General features: G+C 35.2%; 1 protein-coding gene across 4 annotated transcripts in view; it reads left to right on the top strand.

Annotated features, from left to right (window-relative positions):
• The window catches only part of TC2N (tandem C2 domains, nuclear), a 71,288-nt gene extending 46,533 nt beyond the window's left edge, over positions 1-24,755 (top strand). For 3 of the 4 annotated variants that reach the window (XM_025467820.3, XM_025467819.3, XM_049113571.1), the window contains 9 exons: positions 1,439-1,606; positions 3,116-3,207; positions 4,632-4,707; positions 5,221-5,321; positions 5,792-5,908; positions 8,839-9,030; positions 15,128-15,242; positions 17,929-18,128; positions 20,058-24,755. In XM_025467820.3, coding sequence (XP_025323605.1) covers positions 1,439-1,606; positions 3,116-3,207; positions 4,632-4,707; positions 5,221-5,321; positions 5,792-5,908; positions 8,839-9,030; positions 15,128-15,242; positions 17,929-18,128; positions 20,058-20,168 — 1,172 coding nt within the window. In that variant the 3' untranslated portion in view covers positions 20,169-24,755. The remainder of the gene's footprint in view (positions 1-1,438; positions 1,607-3,115; positions 3,208-4,631; positions 4,708-5,220; positions 5,322-5,791; positions 5,909-8,838; positions 9,031-15,127; positions 15,243-17,928; positions 18,129-20,057) is intronic. The other variant, XM_049113572.1, reaches the window with a different exon arrangement.
• The last annotated feature ends 416 nt before the right edge of the window (positions 24,756-25,171 follow it).

Below are 25,171 nucleotides of genomic sequence, written 5' to 3'. Positions count from 1 at the left end.
CTAGGTGCACACGTGCAGACAGTTCAGTTGTGTATGTGTCCCAGAACGGCATTGTCATGTCACAGGATATATATATCTCAGCCTTCCTAGAATTTGCCAAGTTTTTTTTTCATGGTGATTGCCTCAGTTTATATTCCCACCAGCAGGGTTTGGTAGATCACATTGTGCTACTCTCTTGCCAACACTTGCTTTTGTAAGGCTTTTTTATTTTAACCATCCTGCTGAGTCTGTAGTGGATTCTTCTGGGAGTTTTAATTTGCATTTGCCTCCTAACTCATGAAAATTGAGCACCTGCTCATGTTTTTTGGCTATTTGGGTAGCCTCTTTTCTGAAGTGCCTGCTTGAGTCTTACAGCCAATTTATATTTGGACTTGCCTGTCTTTTTCTTATTGATTTGTGAAAATTCCTTGTATATTCTGGGGTATGAGCCCTTTGTTGGTTCTATTTGTTGCACATGTCTTCTCCCACTCCGTGCATTACCTTTTCACTCTCTTCAATTGAAAATGGAAAATTTCAATTTTAAAGTAGTTGAGTATATTAACAAAATTTTGTGATAAATGCTGTGTTCCATTTAGGAAGTTCTTTCCTGCTTTAAGGCTGTGAAAACTTTCTTATAAATTTCCTTAAACATACAAGTTTTATTGGTTTGCTTTAACATTTAATTTAGACCCACAATCCACTTGAAATTAATATTTTGTGATTTTTTTTATGTTGGGGTGAAGGTATATATATACCAATATCCAGTTGTCTTAGCACACTTTAATGAAAAGATTTTCCAGTGCTACATTGGTTGTAAATCTAATGTCCACAAAATAATGAGTGTCTCTCTCTGTTCTGCTCAATCTTATTTTATTGTGCCAATCTTCCGTTCTTAATACATAGGAGCATAGATCTTTCCATATGTTTTCCTTTTTGAAGATTTTTTCAGTTGTCCTAGATCCTTTGTGTTTCCATAAAAATATTCTCTAATCACCTTTTTGTTGGTTTCTAGCTTTATTGCACTGTGGTTAGAAAACCTTATTCTGTGATTTCAGTCCTTTTGGAATTATTGAGAACTGCTCTGTGTATATCCTAGCTTCTGGTCAATTTTTATAAATGTTCTGTGTATTTGTGAAAAATGATCTTTTTACTAAAAGATGTTCTTTGTGTAAGTAGAATAATAAAAGAAAACTCAGATCACAAAATACAGAATTGTTAATGGGGCAAAGAAAAATGCCAAAAATTTACCAGACTGTCTTGAGAGCAGGGTTCACAGCTGACCCCTGGCAGAGTGCTGTGTGCAGAGCTCAATAAATGTACTTTTTAAAAAATATTCCAAACACATGTGATTTAGTATTACTTGAGACAAAATTTTTTCCCTTCACTTTGGATGCAACAGCTGTTAGCAAATAACTCTAAGAAGAGGGTCTTATAAAACTTTAGAAACACTTACTTTCAGCATCTGCCAGAGCATCTTTTGGAGATCGAAAGGTAGAGCTTTCTAGTTCATCCCAGCATGGAGCCAGCTACGATATATACAACCCGTACTATCGATATCAGCACATTTCACCTGATTTGAGCCGACGCCTTTCCCCTCGTTCAGAAGCAGTGAGACTATATGGATCAGGTATGAAAAATTTTTTGTATATTTTCCTCTTTAACAAATGTGGAAATCAAATTAAAACCCTGGAAGAGATGATTCTTATTATCAAAAACAAAACAAAACAAAACAAAACAAAAAAACAAAAAAAAAACCAAAAAAAAAAGAGAAAAGCAGGCTTCAGAAGTGATGGGATAAATGTTATGACTTCTCTCTGGTACTCTACCTAATGTAAAAATTGAATGAATTATATGGTTGGGAGTTCCAAATTCCATTTTATTTGTCCTTTTTTTAAAGTTTCATTTATTTATTTATTTATTTATTTATTTATTTATTTATTTATTTATTTTTTTTTTTTTAATTTTTATTTATTTATGATAGTCACAGAGAGAGAGAGAGAGAGAGAGGCAGAGACACAGGCAGAGGGAGAAGCAGGCTCCATGCACCGGGAGCCTGACGTGGGATTTGATCCCAGGTCTCCAGGATCGCGCCCTGGGCCAAAGGCAGGCGCTAAACCACTGCGCCACCCAGGGATCCCAAAGTTTCATTTTTTTAGTATCATATATCCATTTAGAAATTCTGCAACAGATATTTATTAGCTTTTTTCTTCCCTGCTCTATTCAGTGAAAATTGTAAACATACAACCTCATGATGAAATCATAAGTGTAAACAAAGAAAACAGAAAATGCCTACATGATCATAGAACTTTCTTAGTTTAATATTTGAGGACTGTATCAATTTTAGACTGTCATGTACACATCTGATTGTCAAAATTCTGTTTTTCAAGTTTTTAATGTATACAGCTATCAACAGCTGAATTCAAGGTGAGATGCTGAAAACAAAGTAGAAGTATTTATTTAAGTGCTGTGTTAGGATACACAGTATTCTGAGTTCCATTCTTTAAAAAGTCTTCTAGTTTGGGGGAAAACTAGAAATACAGACTAGAAATATAGCAGCACTGGAATTCAATATTATTTTTTTAATGTGGTAAGTGCTCATTACATAGTTGAATTGCATTTAGCACAGAGGACCTACATTCTCTTAGATTATTCCTATGGATGAAGAATTGTAATGTAAACAAAAAGAGTTCAGTTTTTCCTGCTTGATATTTGATATGGTTTTGAAATGTGTTGTTTGATTTATGTTGGTTTCTGTTTGGAACAAAAGTAAAATAATTGAAAAAAATTAAACTTTAGTAGAACACTTTCTTCCTTTTTTTTTTTTTTTTTTAAAGATTTTATTTATTTATTCATAATAGACATAGAAAGAGAGAGAGAGGCAGAGACAGAGGCAGAGGGAGAAGCAGGCCGGGAGCCCGATGTGGGACTCAATCCCAGGACTTGATCCTGGGACTCCAGGATCGTGCCCTGGGCCAAAGGCAGGCGCTAAACCGCTGAGCCACCCAGGGATCACCAGAAGACTTTATTTCTTAAATAGGTTGCATTTATATGCACTTCTATAGAGATTTAGTTTATGGTGATTAAGTAAAATTCCAATGTTTCTTCTTTAAAGAAAATTTTCCATGTCTCTTTGTAGTTTGTGATTTAAGGACCAGCAAACTTCCCAGTTCTTCTGGGCTAAGCAAGTCCATGTTTGATCTTACAAGTTCATCTCAACGGTTCATGCAGGTGAATTATTGATATAAATTTAATTGTATACGATTATTTTTAAGGTAAAAATTGAGGAATGTATGAGTTATGTTAGAAACAACATATGTGGATCTTTTGTAGATAAATCTGTGGTAATATCTGAGGAATTAACACTGCATTTCCCACGTCCATTTTTTCAGGAAGGTCTCAGCTGAATGCTAAAAGGCAGTCTTTTTTTTTTTTTTTTTCTTTTTCTTTAAATGAATCTTAACATCTCTCTGTTGGTATGTACTCAGGCAATCTTGAAGGCAGTTGGAATTTAAAATGGTATGGTTATTGATGTGCTTATTGATCTAACTCTCCTTATTGAACATAGCTACCTACTTAGTAAAAATTAGTATTTCTATTGAGATACAGGACTTTTGTTATTTATTAATATTAACACAGCATTCTCCTATTTTTGAAATAGAATAATTTTTGTTGTTTAAAAAAGTTTCTTTTAAAAATATAAGTAAATTGTGATTATTATTAAAAATTAGAAAATAGTTAAGCAGAGTAAAAACACAAATCACCTATATTCCTGTAACTGAGAGTAAAAACACCATGAAAATATTATTATATATACTTGTGGGCTTTTGCCCATGTGAATGTATTTACATATATTTTATTAAAATGGAAATGTATTACAAATAATGCTTCATAATCCTCAGTCAAGTTAATTTTTTGCAGAATTAATTCTTTATAGCAGCAGCTCTTTAATGTGTATCAGAATAGGTTGGGGAGCTTGTTGAAATACAGGTTGCCAGATCTCACCCCCAGAGTTTTTTTTTTTTAAGATTTTATTTATTTATTCATGAGAGACCCAGAAAGAGAGGCAGAGATACAGGCAGAAGGAGAAGCAGGCTCCGCATGGAGGGCCTGATGTGGGACTCAATCCCAGGACCCTGGGATCACACCCTGAGCCCAAGGCAGATGCTCAACCACTGAGCCACCCAGGCATCCCACCCCAAGAGCTTTTGATTCAGTAGCTCTGCACTGGGACCTCAGTTTGTATTTCCAACAAGTTCCCAGGCAATGTTGATATTGCTGGTTCAGAGGGAACTCTGCTTTGATGATTGCTACTTAATAGGTTTTTAGGTAATAGGGCTCTTCCAAATATATTCTTATTTTTACTAGTACTTTCAAGTAGGAAATGTAGTAACCTCTTTCCTTATTATAAAGCCAAACCCCAAACAACAAAGGCTTTCCCCATATGTAATCCAGTAAGTTATTTAAGATTTTCCTGATAACACACAGAAAGCTTTTTTTTCTCTTTACTGCCTAAAAGAGGGAAATTCTGACCAGTAACACTTGTCAACATGGTTAGCATGCGGTTTGATACTAAGGTGGGTGTTGGGGCATAAGTGTCAGAATCTTAAAATTTGATGTGTGATATCGGACTTAAGGGCAATTTTTATCTCTAGAGACATGATTCATGGTCCAGCGTGCCAAGCACTTCTTCTTCAAGGAAGAATTCCCAGGGAAGTAACAGAAGCCTGGGTAAGGAATAAAGTTCCACCTTTTTATATTCTTAAGGGAGTTATTTCTACCAAAAAAACAAAACCTCTAGATGGTTACATCTGTTATCTGTGTATAAATACCCAGGTTGGATGGCCCATTATTCAGTGTTCAGGCATGAATGCATCTTTAAAAAAATGTGAAGCTGTTAAATGCCTTTTGTTTGTTTTGAAGTATTCTAGTGAAGGAATTTCCAGAAGCATATAGGATTAAAGCCATATCTGTGTTACTTGGGGGAAGTTTATCTTAGTTTTAACTTAAGTGTCTCAGTCTATATTTGAGTTAAATTTTTAAGCCATGTACTTTTTATAGTAGGCCTCCCCCAGCACTCTAATAATAACATTGAAGTGTGACTTCTTTTTTTTATTAAACTGGCAACTTAAAAAAAGTTACAGCATTTTTCAGTTGTGTTCCTAAAATTAGATTGTATCAAAGCGTAATTGGATTAGAAGGATTGCATAGCATGTCAAATGTTCTTGTCTTTTTACAATTCAGATACAATTACTTTGTCAGGAGATGAAAGAGATTTTGGGAGATTGCATGTGAAAGTGTTTTATAATTCTTCAGTAGAACAGATCTGGATCACAGTTTTACAAGTAAGTTCATTTCTTTTTATTTATTTATTTATTAATTATTATTATTATTATTATTTTTAGTTAATATAGTTAATACCAACTTTTGAATGAATGTTTGATTGAATTGAATTGAATGTTTTTGTTTTGAATGTTTTTGTTACAAACTTACAGTGCTCTCTCTGGGGAACTGGACAATACTTTATTTGGAATTTAGGATTCTGTAGTATTTTGCAGAAAACAGTATTTAAAAAAGACTAAAGAAAATAAATCTGTAGGTATGATGGAATTGTGGTTTTTAACCTTAAGAAGAAAATTGATATGATATCTAGAACATTAAATGTCAAATTATTTTAAGGTCGAAGAAATGAGATCTCAGTAGACTAAAGTTTACTTTTATAAGTTTGTATTTAAGTCATTAACTCAAAAACATCAAATATTTGTATTGCCAGGGTCCTTTTTAAAATTCAAACTGTATTTTTAATTTTTTTTAGTGCAGAGATTTAAGTTGGCCTTCTAGTTTTGGAGACACTCCTACTATTTCTATAAAAGGAATACTTACATTGCCCAAACCAGTGCATTTCAAATCTTCAGCCAAGGAAGGCTCTAATGTAAGTGGCTGTGATTGAATTTCATTTTAGGTTTCTTTTGTATTAGTCACGTTAAGCCATGTGAAGACTTGGAATAACAAAGTGTTTTATTTTGGGGAAATTGCAAATTACATATTCCTTACTTTTTAAAGACAATTTTGAGTCTCAAAAATACTTGATATTACATTGTCTAATGTTAAGATGCATTTAAAAAGAAAATCATAATCACTAAAGTATATACAAGATAAACAATTCTAAGAAGACCATTTACTTTTCTCGTATGAAAGGAAAATGAAGGTCTATTTTCATCTTCTTTCTCCTACCCCACTTTGGCTTTGAGAAATAATTGCATGATTATAATAAATTTCTTTTAAATATTTCCAGTTATTATAATTGGAAGACTAATGATCCTGATTTTGGTTTTATAGGTTTTAGATTTCACGTCAGTTTATTTTTTTATTTTTTATTTTTTTAAAGATTTTATTTATTTATTCATGAGAAGAGAGAGAGAGAGAGAGGCAGAGGGAGAAGCAGGCTCCATGCAGGGATCCCGACACGGGACTCGATCCCGGGTCTCCAGGATCACGCCCTGGGTTGAAGGCAGGCGCTAAACCACTGAGCCACCCAGGGATCCCAGATTTCACATTAGTTTAAATATATCTTCATTTTTTTCTTCTCATCTGTCTTCTCATTACTGCTTTTCCATCCAAATGAAATGTATTTTCTATAAGAATGTATGATTTAAAAATAAAGTAATTCAAATGGCTAATAACCATGAAAAAGTTTACTCTAGTAATTATGGAAATACATATTTAAATTACACATTGTTCTTTCTTTTCTATCCTTCTTTGCTTATGAAAATTAGGAAAAAATTTATAAGTACTCTAGAGCATAGAACTTTATGGAAGTTATTTTGACAAAAAACATCAAAGCTTTGAAATATTTATATGCTTTAATATGCCTTTACATGATGATTCGACTTGGAATGTGTTCCATGGAAATAATTTAAATATATAAAGTATTCTTGGCAGTTTTATTCAAGGGGAATAATTGGAAAACTATCTAAATGTCTTATATAGGGGAATGGTTAAGAAAATTCACGCTACATATATACCATGTGCATTTGTTTCTTTGGGTAATGAAGTACCACAAATTGAGTGGCATAGAACAACAGAATTTTCTCTCTCACAGTTTTAGAGAAAGTCTGAAATCAAGGTGTCAGCATGTTGGTTCCTTCCTTCAGCAGTGAGGGAGAATCTGTTCCATGCCACTCTCCTAGCTTCGGTGATGGTCAGCAATCTTTGACATTCCTTGACTTCATTCTATGCTTCCACCTTCATGTGGCATTTTCCATCTGTCGCTGTGTCTTCACTCCACTATGGCCTCACCTTAACTTCACTAGTTACCTCTTCAAGGACCGTATTTCTAAATAAGGTACATTCTGAGTTACTGAGGGTCAGGGCTTCAGCATATCCTTTTTGAGGCCAAATTTAAACCATAACACCATGTGATAGAATATTAGGCAGCTATAAAAAATAATGTTTAGGAAGAGTTTTTTAGGACATGGAAAAATATTCTTAATAAGTGAGAAGGCACTAATCAAAATTGATATACATGTCTTAGTATCTCACTGTGAAAATATGCATTAGAGAAAGTCAAGATGGAAATAAATCTTAAATATGGTTATAGTGCTGATATTGAAGATGGATCCTTCCTGAATTAAACAGTTTCACTTTTTTATTTTCAAATAAAACTAAGCTTAGGAAAAATTGCTCTCCTATTAGTTCTTGCATGGAATCTTACTTTTAAAATTTATTATCATTTGTCAACTTGTTTACCCCTTTACCCCTATTGTAGCAAAATGTGGGACAGACCAGCACACTTGCATTATGTGTAAGCTCACTGCATTTCAGTTTTAACATTACATATTTTATGAATACTCTATTGGTGGTGTGATCCTGTGCCTTGAGACTCAGAGAAAAAGATAGCTCCAGTAGTTGGGAGGCTCTCAGAAACACAATTTTGACTATACAGATGTAAGCAATTACAATAAAAGTGAAAATGTTGGCACAGTATCTAAAATATGGATGTTAGTTGCCCAGATATTGTGTTTTTTCAAAAGGCAAAAAAACCCCCTCCCTTTCAAAAGAATGCAGTAGAGGGGAAGAAGGAAGTAGATAGCAAAAATCAATCTTGTGTTAAGAAGATGTTAGTTCTTGGTAAGACAGGGCTTTTAAAATATTAGGAGTTATGGAAAGAACGTTTGAAAATCTTCTGAGCACGGAAAACACTGACTTGCTGCCTAGGGTGGATAGTTATGGGAGAAGGTAGCACTTTTCAAGGAGATTGATTTTCAGGTTGCAAAGAATGGAGCAAATGTCACAGGAGGAGAAATCAGAGCCCGAGGTAGGTGGGAAGAATATTAGACAAAGAATAGAAATAATTCAAGTCTTTTAATATGAACAGTTAGATTTGGGGTACTTGCTGAAAGAGCACACCTGAGATTCTGAACCACTTATTAACTGTTGAAAATTGTGGTGAAGAGCAGGAAAGATACCCCAGAACCAAAGATGGAAAACAACCCAGTTTTCAAAAAGAAAAGCTATCTTCTGCTAAATGTGGAATTAATATTGACCTGAATTCCTTAGTAATTAAAAGGGTGATTTGATTTGTGAAAGTAAGAAAGGCAGTCCAGGATAAATTCTGGAAAAACAACTCATGGTCATTGTCATTTTGACTTACGTTGAAAAATATTTTTTGTTGCAAAAAAAATCAGATCTTCCTGTCCTAGATGATAAAATGTTACTTTCACTTCTTTTGTACTGGCATATCGTCTTTTCTTTCCCCATTCCTTTTACTTATTATATTGTTTTCTTTTATTATTATATTGTTTTCTTCTTATTATTTTTTATATTATTATTTCTTATTTTCTTGTGGGGTTTTTTTTTTAGGCTATTGAATTTATGGAAACTTTTGTATTTGCCATTAAACTCCAAAGTCTACAAACTGTAAGGCTTGTATTTAAGATTCAAACCCAGACTCCCAGGAAGAAAACCATTGGAGAATGCTCACTGTCACTCAGAACTCTCAGCACACAGGAAATGGATTACTCTTTGGATATAATGCCACCTTCAAAAATTTCTGTAAGTGATAATAGTATGTAATGTTAAAACTGTTTTATACTTTTAGAATTATTTTGTGGATGAGTTTTTGTTGGGACATTCTAGAATATATTAGAGGGTTGGGAAGGCTTTCAAGAAGTAATAATACTGTCATTGTTAATACTTTTTAAGTAAATGATAAAAGGTTAACAGAGACCCTTTGCTTTCTCTGTTGAAAAATACCCTTAGAGTTACCTTCTCCTGTACATTTTTTATAAATGTTTCATACTTCAGGGAAAATAATCCTGAAGTGACTAATTGATAATTTAGTTATAGCAAGAAAGAATAATAAATTCCAAACTCTGAGATTGCCTTAAAATAGACTAGGAAGGTGGTTTAATCATGAGTAAGCTAAATGTCCATAAATTGGGTAAAATGGAGGTTTTTATAGCTGGATTTGTTTTTTTTTTTTTTTTAAATAACTTGATTATTTGTACTGTGTGTTGATTTTTGAGATCTGATTTTAATTCTTTCAACTAGCCAGCTGAACACTGTCTTTAGATTGTTTAGAAACCCCTGATAATTTAATTATATAGTTTCTGTGTCAGGATAGCACTTACAGAAATCAGTCATAAGCTTCTGTAAGGCCAAATCTATATGTGATTTTAAGTTTATGTGAGATTTATATTTTACCTACCTTAAAAAAATTTAATGTGATTTAAAGTGGTTCTTAACCCTGGCTACGCATTAGGATCACCTGGGGAGCTTTACAAACATGCCCACACCTAAACCAACTAAATCAGAATTTTCTGGGGGCGAGGGGAGATGGGAGGGAGCCAGAAGCTGCTGTTTTTTTCAGAAGCTTCCCAGGTGATTTTACTGCGCAGTCTGGCTTGAGAACCACTGAATTAGAGGGGTATTAAATTAGGGATTAAAAAATGAAAATGGATTTCTATGATTGATCAAAAAGTGAAAATTTTAGGTAGTTATTTCTTGTATGTTATTTCCTGTCTTCATCTCCTATGTGTTCTCTGTACAACATTCATTATACTTTAGAATTCAGTTGCTTGTTTTAAACAAAACTAGGCTCAGGCTTCCATTTTTTTTTAAATTTTTTATTTATTTATGATAGTCACAGAGAGAGAGAGAGAGAGAGAGAGAGAGAGAGGCAGAGACACAGGCAGAGGGAGAAGCAGGCTCCATGCACTGGGAGCCCGACGTGGGATTCGATCCCGGGTCTCCAGGATCGCGCCCTGGGCCAAAGGCAGGCGCCAAACCGCTGCGCCACCCAGGGATCCCTCAGGCTTCCATTTTATTGTGCTCTTCATAAGGGCCTGTTATACTCTTGACATTGAATATTGGTACCCAGGTATGAAAGAATAAATGAGTGAAAGCATGCTCTATTAGATTATTTTTATATTCTGTTTAAATATAGCAAATTTGCCTCATAACTGGGACAGGTTGGTCACTTGCATCTTTGAAACTAGCTTGGTAGATGGTAATCTGCAGCCGTGTTTTACAGAAGGCACAAATATACTATTCCAGTGGGTAATTCATATAATAAAACTTTAAAGACCAGTAGAGTGGATCAGAAGATAACTCAGCAAAGGTGTTTTCTGGGGAAAATTGAGATGCTATCATTTTTATCTGCCTTGGAGAATCTGAAAGGATGGTTTTGGCTAAGTTTCTACCAAATTATTTCCTGTATTAGAGGCCTTACAAATGTTTGTGTATCTGTTGTGTGCTGGGTGCTAGGGATACAGAAAGGCTGATGGCTTGAGGGAGCTCGCGAGGTACCCTGGACCAGTGAACTTGTGTTACCGGTGAATGTTTTATACTATTGGCTAATGCAATAATAGTATGCTTTGTTTCCTGTGTAAAATTGATATTCGGATTGTGAAAGTGACAGAGCCAGATTTCCACACCCATCCTCCATACTGACAGCTATGTCACCGTAAACAGCAGAACTTTCATGTAGAGCTAATATTTTCCTTACTACAGAGTTGTTGACCTCGACAAATAGCAATGGAAGTATTTGTTTGAGAACCCAAATTTCTGTGTCAAATAATGTGGAAGAGGTTTGTGTGAAGAAATAGCTGACATTTATAGACACTTAACCAAACAACTGATGTGGTTTTAGGTGATTTTTTGATTTTTTAATTTTTATTTTATCCAAATTCAATTAATTAACACCTAATGTATTACTGGTTTCAGAGATAGAGGTTGTGATTCATCAGTCTGCTGTAACACCTGGTGCTCATGACATCACGTGCCCTCCTTCATGCCTGTCACTCAGTTACCCCATCCCTCCGCCCCCACTCTCCTCCAGCAGCTCTCAGTTGTTTCCTAGAGTTATGGGAGCTCTTATGGTTTGTCTCCCTCTCTGATTCTGTCTTGTTTTATTTCTTCCTCTCTTCCCTTATGATCTTCTGTTTTGTTTCTTAAATTCCATGAGTGAAACCGTATGATAATCGTTTTTCTCTGACTTATTTTGCTTAGCATAATACCTGCTAACTCCATCCATGTCTTTACAACTGTCAAGATTTCATTCTGTCTGATGGCTGAGTAACATTCCATTGTATATATATAGACCACATCTTTATCCATTCACCAGTCAGTGGACATCTGGGCTCTCTCCATATGCTGTTAGGTGATTGAATGCTCACACCAAACTTATGAGCTTTCTGCTCTTGTTATCCCTACCATAGTGACGAATATGTTGAAGCGCTTGCCTGGTTTTCTCTAGCCAGCAATTGGTGGGCTAGAATTTGGGCAGAAGCTTTGCTCCCAGGGCCAGCTCTCTTAGCTCTACCACGTATCGCTCCCACCAAGGAGACATCACCAGACAGATCACGGTCTAATTATGCTTAACTTTTTACTTTCAACAATAATTCTAGGAAGGCTCAGGTTTTTTTGTTCTTTAAAACATGATACATAATAATGTAAGACCAGAGATCATATCTTATATCCTCCACAGTGTTCTGCCCATTAAAAATGCACTTAATATATACCAGCTAATTGGAATTTTAATTTTGGGATTATTGGGAGATGGAAAACCACTTTGAATAGTTTTCCACAATCCAAATTGATATACTGGAACATACTAAGTGAGTTGAACTCTGAAATGGCATTGGCAAGTTAGAAATGGCAAACCCTTTGCCAAATGCTCATTTTTGTGAAAGTGAGCCCTACCCGTGTGTAACACTAAGAGAAGTTTTGCCACCATTAGGTGTTTTCATGTGAATTATCACATTATGGGTACAAAACCATAATAACAAAAATTTTTAGCCATGGTTTCCTTGGCTTTTGTAAACAGTAAGTAACTGTTATATTTATTTTTTTAAATGCCAAGAGCAGCAGCAGCATTTTTTTAAATCAGCAAAGGCTTTATTTTATATATGCTACCAAAGAGATGTATGGATCCATTCTTATTCTGATAATAAAAGCAAAAATAGTATTTTCACTTATTTATCAGAATTCAGCATTTGTTGGGGCGCCTGGGTGGCTCAGTTGGTTAGGCATCCAACTCTTGGTTTTGACTCAGGTCATAATCTCATGGGTTGGGAGATCAAATGTTGTCAGGCACCATGCTCAGCATTCTTTCTCTCTCCTCCTGCTCACACGCATGCACACATACACGGACACTCACTCTCTCTCTCTCTCTCTCTCAAAATAAATAAATCTTAAAAAAAATCCAGCATTTGTTGCCAAAATAGACGAGTTTGACCATGATTTTAGACTTTTTAAGGGGAAGTCTAACCTCAACAGTTGGATTTATAAAGTGGTTCACTTTTCACTGTCTATCTCTTTATTTCATATGACATGACCAATTTAATTGTATTTTTAAAAATGTTTTTAAATGAAAGTATGATTGGATAGTTAAATTAGTTTCAGGTGTGCAGCATGAGGATTTGGTAATTCTGTACAGTATTCTGTGTTTACTATAATAATTGTAGTTACCATTTATCACATGTGACGCTGTTATAGTATTCCCTGTGCTGTACTTTTCATCTCTGTGACTTATTTATTTTATAACTGGAAGTCTGTACTTTTTAATACCCTTTATCTACTTCACCCATCCCCCCACCCATGTCCCTTCTCCCACTGTTTTCTGTATTTAAGAATTTGTTTTGTTTTTTGGATTCCACATATGTATAAAATCATATGATTTTTATTTTTTTTCTTATAAATTTATTTTTTATTAGTGTTCAATTTGCCAACATATAGAATAACACCCACTGCTCATCCCGTCAAGTGACCACCTCAGTGCCCGTCACCCAGTCACCCCCACCCCCCGCCCACCTCCCCTTCCACCACCCCTAGTTCGTTTCCCAGAGTTAGGAGTCTCTCATGTTCTGTCTCCCTTTCTGATATTTCCCACTCATTTTTCTTCTTTCCCCTTTATTCCCTCTCACTATTTTTTATATTCCCCAAATGAATGAGACCATATAATGTTTGTCCTCTGATTGACGTGGATGGAAATGGAGGGTATTATGCTGAGTGAAATAAGTCATATGATTTAAAAAATATATTTTATTTATTTATTCGTAAGAGAGAGAGAGAGAGGCAGAGACACAGGCAGAGGGAGAAGCAGGCTCCATGCAGGGAGCCCAATGTGGGACTCGATCCCAGGTCTCCAGGATCAGGCCCTGGGCTGAAGGTGGCACTAAACCACTGAGCCACCCAGGCTGCCCTATGATATTTTTTAAAATCTTATTTCACTTAGCATAATATTCTTTAGGTCCATTCATGTCATAGCAAATGGCAAGATTTCATTCTTATTTATGGCTGAGTGATATTCCATCATATGTATAAATATATCTCACATCTTTTTGATCTTAAGATGACCAGTTTTAAAATGCAGGATCAGGGATCCCTGGGTGGCTCAGCGGTTTGGCGCCTGCCTTTGGCCCAGGGCGTGATCCTGGAGTCCCAGGATCGAGTCCCACGTCAGGCTCCCGGCATGGAGCCTGCTTCTCCCTCCTCCTGTGTCCCTGCCTCTTTCTCTCTCTCTCTCTTTGTCTATCATAAAAATGAATAAATAAATAAATCTTTAAAAACTGCAGGATCATGTTTTAAGGAAATGCCCATGATTCAGTCAATGGCATGTACTTGGAAAAGTTCTTTTTCAATGAGTTATGTCAGTTACTGGGGAATACTAGGCAATTACCAAATATAAATCTCTTCATGGAGTGTCATTCAGCTGGTTTTTTAACCTTCGTTGGCATCAACACTCACAAAGATTTTTGTGCCTGTCTATTCCGAGCCCTAGTGAGGTCTATTAACACGATGCTCTTGCTTTATTCCCATACCTATTCTTCTCAGCACATGAACAGTAATGTTTTTCTGTTTGGATGACTTTATGTTTATTTCTTTTATTTTTTTACTCCAGGGACCTTGAAGTCCACCTAAGTAGGCTGGCTTGTGTTCCATTTCATGAATTTACTTATGTTCTTCTGCTAGCAATAATGAAGAGCACATTTTAACTTTTCCCCTCTCTGAATCTGCTTCATTGCATTGTTTTCCTCAGGTTTTCTTTGACTTTTTCCTTATTATTTGCTATCTCATTACTTTCACTAGCTTCCTTCTTTCTAATGTTCTTCTTTGGCTGGCTTTCACTCAGCATAGCAATTCAGCTTTTAACCTACACGTTTGTCGCTTGGAATAACCCTTTTTCTTCTAAGTTGGGTAGCACCTACTGTCATGTCTACAATTGGGAAAAATAATGATGATTCTTATATTTGAAATTTTTTATTGTAGTTTATGTATTAAAAATAATTCAAATGACTGAATTTAAGTGTTTTGGGAGTGTGGTTTTTTGGTGTTTATTTCACGGACATTTTCTTTAGTACCGCTGCTCAGGAATTTAATTTGTTTTCAATTTTAATTGTCTTTTGACCACCCTGATTTTAAAGGTGTGTATGTACGTAGGTGTGATTTGGATTTTCAGAATCCATGAAAGTGAGTAGCTCATATTTACAGAATCCATGGCATTTATCCGAACCATCTTTTATATCATAGCTTTGTGTGTCAATAAAAAGCTTTCAAAACTTCTTACTATAGCTCTTTATTTTTTAATTTTTGAAGTATCTGCAAAACTTTATTCTTATTTACCAAAAGGCACTTTTTTGATATCCAGGTTTGCCATGCAGAACTTGAACTGGGGACTTGTTTTCAAGCTGTAAATAGCAGAATTCAGTTACAAATTCTTGAGGCACAATACCTTCCAAGCTCTTCGACACCTCTCACTTTGAGTAAGTATATCCGTGGTTCAAAGTGGAGTCTTCAACTCCTAACTCTGGGAAACGAACTAGGGGTGGTGGAAGGGGAGGAGGGTGGGGGGTGGGGGTGAATGGGTGATGGGCACTGAGGGGGCACTTGACGGGATGAGCACTGGGTGTTATTCTGTATGTCGGCAAATTGAACACCAATAAAAAATAAATTTATTATAAAAAAAAACAAAAAAAAAACCAAAGTGGAGTCTTCAGAAGATATTAGTAAAAGGTAATTTTTCCTACATATCTTAGTAATTGACATTAAAATCTTAGTTGCTTTTATTATGGAACTTAAACACTTTTTTAAAAATAATAAATTTATTTTTTATTGGTGTTCAATTTGCCGACATACAGAATAACACCCAGTGCTCATCCCGTCAAGTGCCCCCTCAGTGCCCGTCACCATTCACCCCCACCCTGCCGCCCTCCTCTCCTTCCACCACCCCTAGTTCATTTCCCAGAGTTAGGAGTCTTCATGTTCTGTCTCCCTTTCTGATATTTCCTATCCATTTCTTCTCCCTTCCCTTCTATTCCCTTTCACTATTATTTATATTCCCCAAATGAATGAAACCATATAATGTTTGTCCTTCTCTGATTGACTTATTTCACTCAGCATAATACTTAAACACTTTTAACTTAAAATTACTTTATTGGATTTTACATTTTAGTCATTGTGACAACTTTCCATGCTCTCTTGGTTTTTATCCATTTGATCATATTCCCTATTTAGTTCATTAGTTAATATAGATTGAGTGTCCAGAGGACTGTCAGATACATTTCACCAGCCTAGATAATTTATCCTTTCTATAGGTCTACACCCTTTGTTGAACATTCTAACTAGAAGCTTAATTTTAAAAACCTAAAAATATCAAACAGAAACACTAAAACACTTTTCCTTCGCTGTTCCTTTGGGCAGAAGAAGGGGTTCTGATACTTTGTGTTATCTAGGCCTGGTTCACATGGCTGTTCCCTGAGCTGGAAGTTTGAGGTCAGTTCTACCTGAAGGGCTAAGAGTATGGTATGGTAGGAGTGCTCCTTTATTCTTCTATAAGATGTCTGGATGTCCACTGTAACTACAAAGACTAACAATAAATGCAGTTGGCCATTCAGTTCAGGAAGCTAAGAAAACCCCAACAAACACAGAGGAAAGTAGACCTAAAGAATTAAAGGTAAAGTTGAAGTTGATAATTATCAAGACAACAGAAAAAGACATAATCAGTAAAACCCAAAGCCCTTTCTTTGAAAAGATCAATAAAATAGACAAACCTATAGTGAGTTGGATTGAGCAAAAAATAAAACATGAACAAGGAAGAGGATAACATTGCAAATTCAGAAGAGGTTCAATAATAAATAATATCATTTAAAACTGCCAATTCATTTGAACATCTATATAAAATAACTGATTTTCAGAGAAAAGAAAATGTTGCCATTCACTCCAAAAGCAGGGGAACATCTGAATAAAATGATAACCATGTGTAGGTAGTTAAAGAATTGCCTCTAATAAAAGCACCAGGCCAAGATGATTTTACTGGTGGAGTCTACCAAATTTTCAAGGAACATTTAATTCCTATTTTATATAAGCTGTTCCAAAGCATGAAAATCAATGGAAAAAGTAACTTTATGAGGTGAGCATATTCTCGTATCAAAACAGAAAAAATAGTGCATAGAAAAAATAGCTATAGACTATTACCACTTGTGTAGATAGATGGAAGAATCATAAAATAAAAATAAGCAAATAAAATCCAACTTGGCATGAAAAGAACAAATCACCAGGACTACACAGGGTTAGTTCTAGGAAACAAGGCCATGAGAGAAGTCTACAGATGTGGTTTATTACACCAACGGGTGTCTTTCGTTAACCAAAACTGCTAATTGGGATTATCCACATCTGCATTTTCTAAATCTCATGGTCCGACTAGCTCCTCACTTTACAGCTGCCTCCTTTCTGGAAGTTTGCTCACTTTCTTGCTGCCCTGGCAGCCTCAGCTCTCCCTTGTGACGACTCATACTAGTCAGACTGCACCCTCGGCCTGAACTGTTGGCCTGTGTGTCCATCAGACTGGGCATTGTGCTTAGGTGGAAAGCTTCAGAAACCTGAATTTTGCCCAGTACAGTTCCCATCTTTTAAGACTTGACTCCTCTTCAGTTTCTTCCTGTTTTTGATCATTCTTTAATGTCTTGTACAGTGTTTGTTTGTTTTTTAAATTTTTCTCAGGGTTTATCATTGTTATGTATGGGAAGATGAGTTTGTGCAGCTATTATACCATTACTGGAAGCTGTACTGGAAGCTGTCCATCTCAATCTGTTTAATGAACAGATTTTCTTTAGTGGGCATCTGTTGAACCTCTAGAGTCTCAAGCAAAGAATTGTACCTCTGCAAAATTGGGAATTAGATTCCTCCAGCTGTCCAAAGAGTTGACCCCTCTCTTTTTCATAGCATTCAGGTTAGGGGAAGATTAAATTCCTTCAAGGTTGCTGTAGTTCTTTGTAAAGTGTGATTAAAATTACCAAGTTTACTAGCAATGTTTTCTGTTATACCTGTAGCTCTTCGGATCTTTATAAGTGGTCTATATCTATTTTCACACCAAATATAATATATAGGTATACTATCTTTGTATGGCACTTAAAATAAAATTTTGCATATCACAACTTCTTATTTTTTTAGGTTTTTTTGTGAAGGTGGCAATGTTTAGTTCAGGAGAGTTGATTTATAAGAAGAAGACCCGCTTACTGAAAGCCTCCAATGGAAGAGTAAAGTGGGGAGAAACTATGATTTTTCCACTTTTACAGAATGAAAAAGAAATTCTTTTTCTCATTAAGCTTTATAGTCGGAGCTCTGTAAGAAGACGACACTTTGTGGGGCAGGTTAGTAGGGAGTTTTTTACCTTGATCCTTTCCTTGCTCTTTTCTATGCATTGAAACAGTTGGTTAACAAAAGGAATGGAGGATAAAATTGAAGTTGAATGGAATAAATTTCTACAGCATCATAAGTTAAAATTTAATGTTGCCACAAAAATGATATCCTGTCAGATTTTGCTTTAATACAAGTAGTTGGAATTTCTGTGCAGTTAGGCTGCTTATCTTAGAATGAGTCTATTTCTGAGCTTCTCAACTATAAATACCATAAGAAAGATCAGATCTTCAGTACCATTGACTAGTTAATGGTACTGACACTAAGCAATTAAATAGACTTTTCTAAGGCTGCAGATACCCAACCTCATTCTGTTTCATGTTAAATTTAACATGTAACTCTGTGTGCTATCAACTGAATTATATTAGACTTGAATTTCTAGAAAACATTAGTTTTAGCAGTGGTTGTGATGGTATTTAGATGGATGATTTTAGTGTCTGGATTACTCTCTTAAAATTTTTTTAGTAGTCTGTGTAAGACAGTAGAACACTTGCTTCCTTGTCAATCCTATAGGGACTTATTTCCCTTGTAGTTTCTTTTACTCTGAGTAGATTAATGGCAGCTGCCCATTGTCTTTTATCTTCATTATGATTGTTTGACTAGCATTTAAAGTCCAAAATCTACATCATTGGTTTAAAAGCTTCTGCTTGATAACAAGATGTTCTTAGCAGTCTACATGAAGTCCTCCAATTAGGTGTGAATTTCCAAAGATTAATATTAACTCTTTGACTCACTTCTTCATGTATTTTCTACCTAAAATATTTGTTAAAAAAGTTATAGTTTTGTTGTTCTTTATTTATTCCTATTTGAGAAGGAGTTTGGACTCAAGAAGTCATATGAGTAGTCACCATGAGGCCTGTGAAATGCATTCAGTTAAAGTTTTCCTATATCCTCAAGCCTCAGCTACCATGTATGAATGGAATGGGAGATTTTCTTGACATGTGATTTTTCAGGATAACTTTTTTGGTGATTCCACTTTCTTGGTTGAGAGTCTAATTAAGAATAATAATTCTGGAAGGGTTCTTGCTGGCCATCTGTTCCTGTGGCTTCTCTGGTATCGTTAGGAGCCACCATGGTTGGGGAGCCGGATGTGGACTCAGAGCCTCCCACTCATCTCAGCCAAGGTGCTCTGGTATTACCTGTTGCATATATTAGGTTCTTTGTAAGATTTTATTTGAAGGAAAAGTTCTTTAAGACCAGGAAATTTAGGAGAAAAAGTTTGAAAATTAGTAACTTGCTTCAGTTTCTTTATTTAAAAGAATTAGAAACTGAATGTCAGAGGAGTTAATTCCAAACAGCACCTGTTAGTACTAAAGCTCAGGTGAGAATTCAGGCTTTGCACCCCTTGTGCCCCTTGCCTCTGGGGCCTGTGACGGATATGATGCTTTACACTTGCATAATGCTCTGCGGTCTTCTCAAATTCATTCATATCTATTACCTAAAGTTATAGTTTAGATTTCAGTTAAAATCATAGCTTTATCTAGTGTAAAAAGTGCTTTAAAATGTACATTTTGTACCAGTCTAACTTATATCATGATTAATCTCAGCTTACTTTTACAAAGATGATTTTGAATGGTTGGGATCAATTGTAAGTTGAACTCCTAGACCTATTGAATAACGAAGAATACTAATTACTGTTTGGGGAGAAATTATTTTAGAATATCTCATATTGAATTTTTCTTCCACATTGAATTTTCAAGTTGGATTGAATCATACAAAATTAGTAAATGTTTTAACGTTGTTTTGGAAAAATGAAAAGACGTTTAATTGAAAATAATGTGAACCCAACTTCTACCTGGCTTTCATCAGTAAGAAGAAGTAACTATTTTGAACCCAATTGCTGTTTTTGTGTTAAGTTAAATGATTGTACTGTTCCTTTGCAGATTTGGATAAGTGAAGACAGTAATCACACCGAAGCAGCAAATCAGTGGAAAGAGACAGTTACAAATCCAGAAAAGGTTGTTATCAAGTGGCACAAATTAAATCCATCTTGAAGACATCACACATTAATTTGGTGAAGAACTTGACATTCTTTTAGAAGACTTACAATTTCAATTTGCTACCAATAAGAAGAGACAAATCAATACGTTTGTCAACTTATTTATGGAGGTCATAATTATAATGAATCTTGTAGAAAATTAAATTCGATAAAAAATAAGATGAATTATATCAAATATCCAAAGTAAAGAGAATGTTTTTAAACTGTGCCAAAATAGACAAATAAAATAAAGAGTGGTATGCTGGGGCAACTAAATAAATTATACAACCAATGAGAATTTCACCCATAGGTAGTTATTACTGTATTACATTTATGGATTTTTTAAAGCTTTACCTAGATATTCAAAATCTCTATTAGACATGTTAGAAGACTTTACTACTGACTATTTCAGTGCTAGTCACTATTGCTTAGACCTTGACTCCGCTGTTTACCTCTTGCTACATATTTTCCCTCAGAAAGCAAAAATGAATGAAACCACTTCAACTTTTCTGTATTTAGGGAAAATTTGTGTCTTGTGTTTCTCATTTCTTGCCCATAAGTCATCATATTGCCACTTTGTACATTATTTATCTCCAAGAAACTTCAAATATAGAACACTATTTTAACAAGAATAAGTGAAAATGCCAGAAGGTTGAAGTTTAGTAGAAAACCTATTATATTCACATTTTGCTATGTTTTTCCTCCCTCAAATATTTTGCCCTTTGTTTTAGTTGGAGTTGGAATAAGAAAATCATCCATAGAGCCATCCTAAGTAGCAAAATTAAATGAGCTTAATTAGTAAGTTCAATATTTTATGATTATCACTTCCTTTTTTTTCAGCTTTTTAAAAATATAAACTGCTTGTTCCAATAATATCCATGATATTATTTTTCTCATGTTTTTCAAGAAGCCATCTTTTAGCAAATATTTTCTTTCTTTTTTATTTTGATTTTTTTTTTTGGTAGAGAGGGACAGAGGGAGAGGGAGAGAGAGAATCTTAAGCAGGTTTCACTCAAGGCATAGCCATGGGGCTCAGTCTTACAACCCTGAGATCATAACCTGAGCCAAAATCAAGAGTCCAGCTCTTAACCAACTGAGCCGCCCTGGCGCCCTGCAGATATTTTCTATAGCAGTTTCCCCCACGTACTCAGAAGTCAGGATGTGGGCATGATGTCAGGTTAGTTGGGTATACAAGCTATGGCCAAAAAGAACAACTGTTGGGAGAAACAGATAACACCATCTTTGATCTTGAGAAGTCCAACTTTAGTTTTGCTGAGTGGACCAGGCACTCTGTGATCGTGATCTTCCATTTTCCTTTCTATCTTACCTTATTCTACAGATGCTAAGAGATAGATGGTGATATTTTAGGCCAGAAGATATTTTGGGGGTAGCTTTAGCATACCTCTAGTTCTGATGTTCTGTATATCTCATTAAAATTTTCTCAAACAATTCCTCTTTTCCTGGGTGCCATCTCCACAAGGAACAAAATATACATAATTTACAGGTCCTTTGCTTCTACTCCCTAGGGTTAAGTTATACTACTCCCTAGGGTTAAGTTAGGTACTCTCTAATACTGCATTGGAAATAATTTTTTTCTTAGATTTGTGAAAAATGGCATATTGATTAGTACTCACATAAACTTTCAAGAGAAATCACCTTGTATCATAGTGTTTTAAATCTTTGAGACAAAAGGCTTTATTGTTTAGAGCCATTTTAGGTTCACAGCAAAATTGAGAGGAAAGTACAAAGAGTTCCCAGATACCACTTACCCCACGTACACACAACCGCCCCCTGTCATCAACATCTCCCACCAGGATGATAATATTTGTTAAAAATCAATGAACCTACATTGACACACCATTATCACCCAAAGTCCGTAGATTACATTAGGGTTCAATTGTGGTGGTGTCCATTCTGTGAGTTTTGACAAGTGCATAATGTCTTATATCCACCACTATAGTATCATACAGAGTAGTCTCACTGCCTTAAAAATCTTCTGCAAATGCAGCTATCTTAATAGCCACTAAATAAGTATATTGACTTTTAGATAAATAATAGGTTTTATTGTTTTTAAAAATCTGGAATTTTATTTGGGTAGCTTTTTGTGTTCGAGTAAAGCTTTCAATTCCTAAACTTGTTATATGTATTTAACTCAATTTTAAATTATTTAATTTTTAATATTTTTGCAATATGTATACAATGTGCAATTTCAGAGAAGGTGTGATTTCTTGGTTTGCCTTAGAATCCTAGGTAAATAAAAGGAAAACTTTTCATTTAAAGGACATTTCATCTAGAGTAGTATTGACACAGCTAAGTTCACAAATATTGTAATTAGTTGTACTTAAGCCTTTTTTCAGGTGTAAGAGGTACCAGATATGGGTAATATTCTAGTTCTTTCTTTGAAGCCTTACATGAAATATAAAAAGAAACGTTCTTCTGTTAATAGTTATTCATATTATGAGAAAAACATTAGGAGCTGGTAATAAAAAAATGAGATAGTATGCAAAAATCGCCTTTGTTTTTACTTAGGCATTTCTGGATCTTAACCCATTTATAATAAGAAGGGAGTCAAAATGGTGCTGGTTGATCAGAGGAAGCCTTGGGAGAGTTCACACTGATAGCTGATATCAAACTTGCACAATGCTAATCCCTTACATTGTAATTGTTGATAAGCTTTTTGATTGATTCAATTGGGTAGCTGCAGCCCATGTCAAAATATATCATCACTATTTGGCTTTCATTTGGTTTTGCATGATTTTTTTTTAGCAGACCTCCTAGAGAAATTATCATTGAAGTCTATCAGTTCTGGCACTTACCAGACTGTTAAGAAGGAACCAGTGAGATTTTGAACATACGTAATTGTCTGAAAATAACATAAAGTGAACTTCTGCTTGAATGCAGTCAATTTCTATAAAACTAATGTACTGAAAGTATATTTCCCAGCAAAAATTTCTGTTGTCTGATCAAATAATAGCTTATTTTTGAAGGATTTTAGAAATTCTCATTAAGTGTCACCACTTTATATCATGGTAGTAATGGATAATCCTTTTTTAAAAAAATTTTGTAATGGATATTTTGTAGGATATATATTTTCTTGTGATATTTGGTGGGGTATATTTGGGGAAGTACCAGATAACATATCTGTATGTACACTGTATTAGGGTTTTTCAGAGAAACAGAACCAACAGAATGTATGTATTTCTAAAAATGTATGTATTTTTTAATTACAAGAAATTGGCTCATGTTTATTGAAGCTAAGAAATCCCAGAATCTGCCATGCAGGCTGGAGACCCAGGAAGACCTGTAGTATAGTTCAGTCTGACCCTGAAGCCTTGAGAACCAGAGGAACCAATGCTATGAATCCCAGTGTGCGGGCAAGAGAAGAGGAAATGTCCAGCTCAGCCATGAGGCAGGAGAAAAGGATCAATTCCTTTTTCATCTCCCTTTTGTTCTATTCAGGTTCTCAGCAGACCAAAAGGTGCCCACCCACACTGAGGAGCACAATTTGCTGAGCCCACTGATGCAAATGCTGATCATGTCCAGAAACATCCTCTCAGACACACCTAGACATAACGTAATCCTGGCATCCCTAGCCAGTCAAGTTGACACAAAAAAATTAAGACATCTACTAGTGTTCTCCCAATAGGTCAGCTGAAGTTATTACTCAACAATCAATTTCAAATGCTTGAAGTTTTGGTTGAAACATTTGAATTGAGGAAAGAATTGTGAAAAGTGAGTGCATATGAAGTACCATGTCCATGTTGAAATACAGGCTTAGTGTTTAAAAGATACTAAAAGAGTTAACATTGCCCTCCACAATTGGGTATTTTGTCTGAAGATAAATGTTGCCTATATTTTTGGTCATTTCCTGGCGGAATCTTTTTAACTTGGTAATTACTGGTTTTTAAATGTTCATGTATAGGAAATCTGATTTGAAAAATAACTTTATCTTATTAGTTAAAACTGGTAACTAAATTATATAACGATAATTGTATTAACTGTACAACTATATTAAACTGTAGTACTCTAATAATGGTAGTAGATGTCCAGAAAGAAAGTTCTATATGTCTTCTCAGGTTGCTAGAAGGTATCAGACTCCATGCTGAGCTAAATCACTGAGTAAGATATGTCTTTAGATGATGATTGTGTTCATTCAGTATTGATTTTCCTATTCTCATGCTGTGGAATTTGTTCTCTGAGCCACCATTCTTTAGTTTCTGAGGCAGGAGGATGTTAAAAAAATATCTGCCCTTCATGATAGAGCTAGATGTATTTTAACAGATTTTGTTGACTGCGGCTTTTAGTTTAATTTCTAGGTCTTTACCATTTCTTGATTATGCAGACTTGATCTTGAAACAACTAAATTTTTAAATGAACCATTTTATGTACTTGAATAGTTAAACGTAAAAATGTCTATAAAGTACTTTTTGCAAAGAACTGTTGTAGGTGCTTTGAGGGAGAGAGATGAATAAACCATCACTCTTTACTCTGGGGTTTTATATTTTAGCAGGGAAATAAAACATTATAAAGTAGTAAAAAGCAGGTTCAAAGTATGGACAAAATGCTTTAGAGGCTCAAATAAAATCAAATGCAGCTGAAGGAATTAGGAGCACCTCTAATTTTTTTCTTTTTTTCAGGCTCCACCTGCAATCTGGGGCTTGAATTTACAATCCTGGGATCCAGTCAGGCTTCCCTGTAGGTGAAGGAATTAGGAAAACTTTGGCAAATCCCTGATTTGAAACACACAAAACCAGGCAAATCGGCAGCACTATTAATTCACGGTCGCTCTGACTCTGCCTAACTGGGTGTCTCTTGCTGTATTTACATTGTCCGCTGAGTCACTGTGAAAAAGTTTATACTTCCTTCCACTCTCTTCTAACCTTCGCACCCCTGTTCCTTTCTGTGCTCTCAGTGGAACATCTGATTTTGTGCCTCACAAAGAAAACGGTGGTTGGCATTCCTTCCACTTTCCACCATCGTATCCACAGACTTATTTTTACCCACATCCAACCTCCATGA

This window comes from Canis lupus, chromosome 8, assembly GCF_003254725.2.
Source record: "Canis lupus dingo isolate Sandy chromosome 8, ASM325472v2, whole genome shotgun sequence".
Classification (NCBI taxonomy): Eukaryota; Metazoa; Chordata; class Mammalia; order Carnivora; family Canidae; genus Canis; species Canis lupus.
Note: the sequence above shows the minus strand (reverse complement) of the source record. Positions and strands in the feature narration are given on the sequence as shown.